Raw genomic sequence first — 9,585 nt, 5'->3', positions numbered from 1 at the left:
TTTTATAAAGGTTAAGATATCTATCAATACCTTGCTGGAAATATCATCGATACAGGAGCTTTGTTTTTTTTAATGATTTTTTTGCTTCTTCAAATTCTTTTAACTTTAGATCATTTTCAGGAAGTATGTTCAGTTTGGTCAGTTAAATAGTTTTTAAATGATTTGTTCGAATTGTTTATTTGGAATGCTAGGTTTGGGCCAATATTTACAAAAAACTTAAATTAAATTTATCAGAGATTTTCTGATTTTAATTTTTTTTTTTTTTTTAATTTTTTTAATTATATATTTCGTCGTTAATAGTATTTACAATCACATTGTTCATGAATAAAAAACAATATATGACAGGGGAAAAAGAAGACTATAGTTGCCTTATCACTAAGCCCCGTAATAAATATACCGTAAATTACAATGCTAATAAAAACCGTAAAAGTTACATATGTTATAAATAATTTTTTTTTTATTAACGCTTAAGTTTACTTTACTTGCTAAAAAGACCAACAATAAAGAAGAAAAAACAAACAAGCAAACAAACAAAAAAAAACAAAAAAAAAAGACAAAAAAAACAAAAAAAAAAAACAAAAACAAGACTAGAGACAAGATTATTTATCATATTTATGTATTAGAATAGACAATCTTAGTAATAAACAATTATTAATACTAAATCATTAATAATAGTACTCTTATTTTAAACGCTTCAGAAGAAATTTAGTTTATTGTCGTTTAGTAAAAGATTTTGCTTAAGTTTAGTTTTAAATTGATTAAGCGAAGAAAGTGGTTTAAGATCATTATTTAAAAGTGTATTACAGAGTTTAGGTCCTCGGTTTGTGATTGAGTATTTAGTGGCAGAATAGTAGGTTTTGGATTGAGTATAGTTATTATTTGAAAATCTTGTGCTGTATATGTGATTTATTTTTTTAAATAAAGAGTTGAATAAATATGGTGCCATTTTTTTTATCAAGTTTAAACATAAATATGAGAACATGATAGAGATTTAAATTATAAACATTTAGAATATTAAGTTTACTAAAAAGTATTTTTGAATGAGAGAAGCGATTTTCATTTGTAATAATCCTAATGGCGTGTTTTTGTTTACATAGAAGTTTACTTAGCTTTGTAACATTGGTGCTGCACCAAGCAATGTTAGCATAGTTTAGGTAACAGTGTATAAATGAAAAGTATATGTATTTAAGACAAGATTGGTTTAAGACCTGTTTAGCTTTATACAGTATACCAATATTTTTAGAAACCTTATTCTCAACAACACTTATATGTTCTCTCCATGTAACATTTTCATCGAGTATTACGTCCAAAAACTTTGACGATATTTCCCTTTTTATTATATTTTTATCAATAAAAAGATTTGGAAGTTTAAGTGGAATATTTTCTTTTTTATGAACACGATGGAATATTGTGTATTTAGTTTTAGTAATGTTTAAAGATAATTTATTGGCTTTAAACCATTGGGTTAGGTTATCAAGTTCTTTGTTAACTGTTAAAAATAAAATATTAATGTCTTCATGAGAATAAAACAAATTCGTATCATCGGCGAATAAAGTTGTGTTTAAAATATTAGAAAATTTATATAAGTCATTGACATAAATTAGAAACAAAAGGGGCCCTAGAACTGATCCCTGGGGAACACCGCATGTAATAATAATATTATCCGTTTTACCACCATCGTAAGAAATATATTGCTTCCTATTAGACAAGTAACTTTCAAACCAAGCCAAGTTAGAATTTTTGATGCCATAGAACTCGAGTTTGGACAAAAGAGTTAAATGATCGACAGTATCAAAGGCTTTACTTAGATCTATGAAAACACCTAAAGTATATTTTTTTTCATTGAAACCTTTAAATATATCGTGGACAAGATGTAAGATTGCGTGATCAGTAGAATGACCAGATTTAAAACCAAATTGTTTATTGTACAAAATTTTGGATTAAGAAAGAATAGAGTCTATTATACATAATTCGTTCAAGAACTTTTGAAATACATGTAAGAACAGAGATCGGCCTATAATTAGTAACGTCACTAGGATCGCCTGATTTGAAAATAGGGACCACCCTAGCAATTTTTATTTTTTCTGGAAAAACTCCTTCTTTTGAAGATAAGTTGAAGATACACAAAAGCGGGATTGTAATCAGTTTTATTGAATTTATAATGATGTTACCACTTATATTGTCGACGCCTATACTATTTTTTTGGCAGTCACTTTTATTATATTTTTGAACAACGATGAATATGGGAAAATGATCAGAAATATTTGTTTTAAATATTCCTGTTTTTATCTTTATATTTATGAAGTCATTGGTGATAATTTGATCTATCGAAGTTTCACTTTTGTTCGTTATGCGAGTAGGTTTGTTGATGACAGGAATGTAGCTATTTTCAAAAATGACGTTAAAAAATTGTTTAATGTTTTTATTTGAGTCATAATCCAAAATATTGAGGTCACCAACCATGTAAACAGTTTTTTTTTTAATATAATTATTTCTAATGACGTTTCTAATGTGGTCTTCAAACACTTTAATAGAACCTGAAGGTGGTCTGTATAAAGCATGGATTATTATATTTTTGGAGGTTTTATTAACGAGTTCAATGCACAATGACTCTTAATCATTAGTGGTTGAACTTAAATCTGACTTAACTTTGTACAATAGTGAGTTTTTAATAAAAATACACAAACCCCCGCCTACATTGCCCGAGGTCCTAATTTGGTGAATCACTTTATAATTTGGTAAATGGAAATTATAATTGTTCTCGATATTTTTATCATCACACCATGTCTCGCTGAGACAAATAATTTGAAAATTCATATTAACTTTATACAAAAATTGTTTTAATGAATCAAAATTTTTTTGTAGACTTCTAATATTAACATGAAGAATAGAGAACGAGTCGTTCTCCATTCCTTCAATTATATTTTTTGAATTTACGTTATAATATAATGGGTTAATATTTTTTATTAAATCGTTGTTAAAAAAATTAATATCCGGATCAGAATGTTTTTTTAAAAGTATTGATTTTTTAGTTAGTAATGAATTAAGTTCAAAGTTTTTTAAAGGAGGATCGTCAGCCATTTTAAATAAGAGTAATATTAAAATAAAGAATATAGTTTTTAATAGCTGGGTTGCTTATTTTTAAATTCTTTAACAATAAGTTTGTCATAAATAATAATTGAATATTTACCATTCTTTCGGTGTAACTTCATTTCATCCACTAATTTTTTTCTTATTTCATTTGTTTCAAAGGAGAAATCTTCATTGATGTACATTCCGGAACCTTTAAGCTTATTAGCAGCATGCAACGCTTTAACTTTGTCCTTATAATGAAGTAATTTAACGACTATTGTCCTTGATTTGTTACCATCCTTTCTACCAGTTCTATGAGCTCTTTCTATATTTATATTACTTAGAGAAAGATTGTTTTCAAATAAACTTATTACTTTTTTTTCAGTGTCGTCCCAATTTTCATTTTCGTTTTCGGTAATTCCATCAATTCGCAGATTGTTTCTCCTAAGCCTGTTCTCCAATTGCCTTAACTTTATATTTTCACCTCCACTAAGGCTATTTTTATTATTAATTTTTTTTTCCAGCTCCGTTACTTTTTTTTCTTGAATGTCCTGTGTGACCGTTAAACTTTCTTCTATATCTTTATTTACATTTTCCAAGATTTTCATTCGTTCACATAATATTTTAAATTCGGCTTTTAACTTTCCATTTTCCTTTTCTAACAAATCGCATTTTTCTTTTGAATTATTTGCTTCTTTTAATAATATGTCAATTCTGTCATTTGTTAACTTTAGGTTTCCAGATATAATTTTTAAAATGTCATTTTGTTGTTTTATAAACATTTCTAGAAAGATTTTACGAACCATATTTATTGATATAACTAATTCATCTGTTTCGATATTAGAGTCGTTATTTTTCTTAAAATCACTATTATTTTTCTTATCCATTGTAATAGATTATTATTAATAGATAAATATATATTATAATATATATATTGATAACTTACTTTTTGAATGAAAACTTTTGATGCGGATAATGAGAAATGTTAAAATTTAATACTAAAAACTTAAAAATACTAAGTAGTTTTTTCGTTTAAATTTTACGCTGATTTTTGAATTTAGATTTTTGAATTTAGTTTTACCAATAATTTCGTTCATAATATCCCATGTTTTTTTAATACTACCACTATATTCTTGTAATTGTTTGGAAAAATACAACTTTTTAGATTTTTTTAAAAGTTTTTCAAAAAGATTTTTATATTTTTTTATAGATCGTGAGATTTTTTTGATTCCTATTTTTTAAATACCTGTAGTATAATTCTTGTTTTCTTAGAGGATTTTTTTATTCCTTTTGTAATCCATGGACATTCAAATACCTAATTTTTATTTCTTTTTCTGTAAGTGGAAAATGCTTACTGTATTGTTCGAGGAAAATGCTGTATTTTTTTTTTTGCTGGATTTAAAAACAAATTGCTATATTCTAAATCAGGCATGTCAAAGTGGCGGCCCGCGGGCCACATGCGGCCCGCAAGACCTTTTATGGCGGCCCCCAACATTTTAATCATCTTATTACATATGGCGGCCCGCAGATATGCATTTCAAAAATGTTTTATTAAAAACAACAATAAATAGTTTTCTGAACTCCTTTATTAAAAAAGGACATGAATACTAAATTAATTTTCTAATTTTTTATTAAAATTGAAACTCTGAAATTAAAACCATAAAAAATTATTAAAAAATTATGACGATATATTTTAATTTTAACAATCGATATGAGAAAATAAGGCGGGTGAATATAAAAAACCAATTGCTTTTACTCAGCGTTTTTGGAGTAGTTGTTCAGCTTTACGTGAATAAAGATTTAATATAAATCTTTTTTTTTTATAAATTTCAAACTTTTGCTTACGTAAAGCTGAACAATTACTCGAAAAACGCTAAGGAAAAGCGATTGCTATTTTTTATTCACCCGGCCTAATAGATTAGTTGTTATCTTGTTGTTGTTGTTGTTGTTGTTGTTGTTGTTTACCATTGAGCTATTTTTGTTTTTTGGTTATTGTCACTAAAAATAAAATGTCTCATTCAAAACCAAGTGCAAGCAGAAAACGTAAAATTGAAGATGAAAAAAGAATTTTTCAATCAAAATGGGAAGTGCTATACTTTTTTACAAACATTAATGAAAGTATTATTTGTCTGATTTGTCAACAAAAAGTTAGTGTGCCGAAAGAATTCAATATCAAAAGGCACTATAAAACCCATCAGTAAAAATTTGAAATTTATCAAAAAGATAAAAGGATAGACAAATTAAATGAACTAAAAGTCAAACTAAAAAAGCAACAAAATATCTTTTTCATTTTGTGAACAAATCAAATGAACTCGTAGTCAAAGCAAGTTATAGTCTGGCACATTTAATTGCATTTCATTCCAGACCTTTCACTGACGGTGAATTTATCAAAAACTGCCTAATTAAAACTGCAAAGATTCTTTGCCCTGAAAAAATAAAAGATTTTAACAACATAAGCCTTTCAAGAAATACAGTTGCTGAGCGTGTTAATGACATAGCAACAGATTTGAGAAGTCAGTTAACAAAAATCTGCAAGGATATTGAGGCCTTTTCAATTGCTGTTGATGAAAGTACAGATGTCAAAGATGTTGCTCAGTTGTCTGTTTTTATCAGAGGTTGCAATTTCAAATATGAAATTACAGAGGAACTTCTTGAGTTGATTCCAATGCATGGTACAACAACAGGTGCAGACATTTTTTTGGAGATTGAAAAAACACTGGACAAGTATGAACTTCCAATTACTAAACTTGTGTCTATAGTTACTGATGGAGCACCCGCTATGATTGGTTTAAAGAAAGGTCTTGTTGGTAAATTAAATGAGAAAATTAGCAAAAAGAATAATACAATTTTCATTGTATCATTCACCAAGAAGTATTATGCGGAAAAACAATTGATCTGGGTTATGTGATTAAAAGAATAGCATCTGTTATCAACTTTATAAGAGCAAAAGGACTAAATCATCGTCAGTTTGCTTCATTGTTGAATGAAAATGACAGCGAATATGAGGATTTACCATATTACACTGAAGTTCGATGGTTATCATGTCACAAAGTACTCAAAGCATTCAATCATCTGAAAACTGAAATACTTTTGGAAACAAAAGGGCAAGATATTTCAGATATAAAAAATACCAAGTTTCTTCAAGATTTAGCTTTTCTAGTTGATATCACAAAACACCTGAATGATCTGAACATTATTTTGCAAGGAAAGAACAAATTGGTCACCACAATGTTTGATAATGTCAGAGCTTTTCAAACTAAACTTTTACTCTGGGAACGCCAAATTGAACAAGAAAATTTGGTACATTTTGAGACGTGCAAGTCTATAAAGCTGCAAGACCCAAATTTTATGTTCAGCAGCTACTCAAAAAATATAAACAATATAAAACAAGATTTTGAAGTAAGGTTTCAAGATTTCAAAAAATGTGAACCAAAGTTTGCTTTGTTCACCTCACCATTCAACTTTGATATTGAAAAAGTGGAAGAAGATCTGCAAATGGAATTAATTGAACTTCAGTGTGATTCTGTTCTCAAACAACAATTTACTGATGTTGGTGTACCCAAATTTTATTCATTTTTACCGCCACATCAATTTCCAAAGATGATTCAATTTGCTTGTCAAATATGTGTAATGTTTGGCAGTACTTATCTTTGTGAACAACTTTTTTCGCACATGAAACAAAATAAAACCCCTGAGAGGTCCAGGCTTACTGATGAACATTTGTCTTCCATAATGAAAGTGGTAGCTAGCCAAAACATAAAACCAGACCTTATTAAGCTTTCAGCGAATAAAAGATGTCAAATTTCTGGAAAATCTAAAATTTTATGTTTGTTATTATTATTACAAAATACTCCTTGTTTATTTTTATTGAGTTCTTATTGTGTGAAATAAATAATGCAAAATTAAACTTCTGTACTTTTTTTAATAATATTGCAGTGATTTGGTAGATTTTAAATATAATTATAGTCTTGTTTACTTCAAACCTTAGCAAAAGGACAGTTTGGGTTGAAGAGTTACACTTCATTCATAAGAAAAATAAGTATTAGCTTGAGCGGCCATTATAATATTTCCTTAGGCTAAAGAGGCCCCCATACCAAATTGAGTTTGACATGCCTGTTCTAAATATAGCGGAAAAAAAATACCATTATATAAATCCGGAAAAAATACTAACAATTCTTATCTAGATATCTTTTAATTCAATTCTAATCTAGAAGTTTACTAACAGTCGCTTAAAAAGCGTGACTTAAAAAAATAACAATAAACTAGCTCTAAATATTGTTAACGAATTTTTTAAACTTCCATCTTAAAATTTGATTTAATAATGAAACTACTAAGATATAAAGATAAAATTAAAATTTAAAAGAAACTCATCGTCTAATGGGACTATCTACATCATTGAAGATTATTCTTAAGAGACCAAAATTTTAAGAAAGAAAAGGGAGAAAACGTTGGAACGACAGACTTATTTAACTAAAAACGTATCTACTAAGAAAGATATAATTAAGTAAAGAGATAGAGAAATTTAATAACAAAAATGACTGACAAAATAATCAAAATAAAAACTTTTGAGATTTTTGATAAGAAAAATGCACTACTTTTGAATAAAAATAATGATCCTTATATAAATCTTTTTGAGGATATTGATTTTGAGTCTTGTTACTGTAATGATGAGGAAGTATCTTGTTATATCGGCTCTACGCAAACATCATTTACGTCATTAACTTTAAACATTAGAAGTCTGAAAAAATTTTTGAATATTTTAAACCTATGTTGCAAAACATAAACTATAAGTTTATGGTAATATGCTTTTATAGAAACTTGGTGTCAAAATGAAGATTCCAATAATTCGAATCTTCAATTAACAGGGTACAAATCAATTTATCAAACCAGAGGTAAAGGAATGGGCGGCGGTTTTTATCTACAATACACTGCAATTTAAAAAGCAGAAAATCTTATCCATTGTAGTGAAGAGTGTGAGTCATTAACCTTAGAACTGATTAATAATAAGAAAAACATACACAACGTATTTTTAACAGAAAAATATAGACCACCTAGTGGTAGGGTAGAGCGGGGCATATAGAGACACTTTTAGTTTTCTAAAATTCATTGATAAAAGATAACTAAAAAACAAAACAAAAAAATTATAAAAATGAGTTATGACAACCAAGATAACGAAACTTTAGACTAGCAAAATTTACACATTTTGCAAGTGGGTGGGCCAGAGCGGGACAGTTAAAAAGCAGCAGTTATTTGTTAATTGTAAACCTTTAAAAGGGATAAAAAATAAAGAGATTTTATCATTAAAATCTCAAAAAAGTAACACACCTTTACAAATTACACGCCCATATACCCACACCACAAAAAAGAAATAACAACTTAAATAATTAAAACCTTTTTGTTTCATTATAAAATACTCTAAACAAACTAACTTAAGAAATTGTTTTAAAATTTAAGCAGGGCAAAACTAGTATGTATTGTTAAATTGGTAGCTACTACTAAATTTAAAATTAAACAAAAAATATTATGGATCAAATTAATCATACAAAAAGTATCCTGAAACTATTTGGTAACATTTTTGATGAGCTGGGTTATTAGCAATATGCCAATGTAAAGCAAATTTAAATATGCCATTTGTATCAGCAGCTTTTCAAAAATGTATAAACCGTGAATAAAAAGTTCCTTTTTATTCACAGCTAAAACTACATTTCATCACGTTTTGGTTAGTTAATCTTTCTTATATAACTTTTTGCCATCCTTGTTAACATTAAACACTTACCATCGTTATTATTTTTTTTTTCTTCTCTGTTTTAATATAATATAAGGTTTTACAACTTCGTAATATAAAATTTCAATAAATAAAATAAGTAAAACAGATAGGGGCTCAAAGAAGATGAGGATGACAGTACGTTATCGCAATCTTTTCATAGAGCCCCTATAACAAGATTTCAAAAAAATATCGTAATATGTTACAATATGCGTAATAAAATTTCAATAAAATATCGTAATAAAACGCGTAATTCGCTAATAAAATTGATAAGTAACCAACAAAAGTAGAAATAAAACAAAAACAGATTTATGAGAAATTATTCAAAGTATCATTAACCAAAAACGTTTCTTATATTTTAAAAATTTCCTTTTTTGTTAAAAACTTGAATGAACTTAACGAATTTACCGTACCTTTGAATCCTTTTTGAAAAGTATTCCATACTTTTGGACCTCGATATAGAATGCTGTACTCTGAATATTTGTTTATTATCCGAGGCAGTTTATATGTGTTGGACATATTCGCTCTAAGATTATAGCTATTATTTTTATTTATTTTAAACTTGTTATTAAAGCTTATAGGAGAGATATTGTGATTATAACGATACATGAAAATTAAATGCTGGTAGATATTTATTTCAAACACATTCATCATTTTCATATCTTTCATTAAGGGCTTAGCGTGTTCACGCCTTTTTTTTGAGTAAATGATTCTGCAGGCATGTTTTTGTAGAAATTTTTTTTTAAAAA

The 9,585-nt window shown here is 27.5% G+C and overlaps 1 protein-coding gene across 1 annotated transcript; it reads left to right on the top strand.

Moving 5' to 3' along the window:
* The first annotated feature begins 5,081 nt into the window (after nt 1-5,081).
* On the top strand, nt 5,082-7,118 carry LOC136083501 (general transcription factor II-I repeat domain-containing protein 2-like). The gene is made up of 4 exons (XM_065802903.1): nt 5,082-5,190; nt 5,391-5,879; nt 5,942-6,898; nt 7,039-7,118. The coding sequence occupies exons 1-4, from the start codon at nt 5,082-5,084 to the stop codon at nt 7,116-7,118; spliced, it is 1,635 nt and encodes a 544-aa protein (XP_065658975.1).
* Nucleotides 7,119-9,585: the final 2,467 nt, after the last annotated feature.

This window comes from Hydra vulgaris, chromosome 08 (assembly GCF_038396675.1).
Source record: "Hydra vulgaris chromosome 08, alternate assembly HydraT2T_AEP".
Taxonomy (NCBI): domain Eukaryota; kingdom Metazoa; phylum Cnidaria; class Hydrozoa; order Anthoathecata; family Hydridae; genus Hydra; species Hydra vulgaris.
The sequence above is the reverse complement of the archived record's forward strand: the minus strand, read 5'-3'. Positions and strand labels throughout refer to the sequence as shown.

Bases quoted from the DNA above. Each gene is read 5' to 3' on its own strand.
- LOC136083501 (XM_065802903.1), top strand. From the start codon at position 5,082: ATGTCTCATTCAAAACCAAGTGCAAGCAGAAAACGTAAAATTGAAGAT. The intron at 5,191-5,390 runs GTATTATTTGTC...ATGAACTCGTAG, and splicing joins TTTTACAAACATTAATGAAA to TCAAAGCAAGTTATAGTCTG. The intron at 5,880-5,941 runs GTAAATTAAATG...TCATTCACCAAG, and splicing joins TTTAAAGAAAGGTCTTGTTG to AAGTATTATGCGGAAAAACA.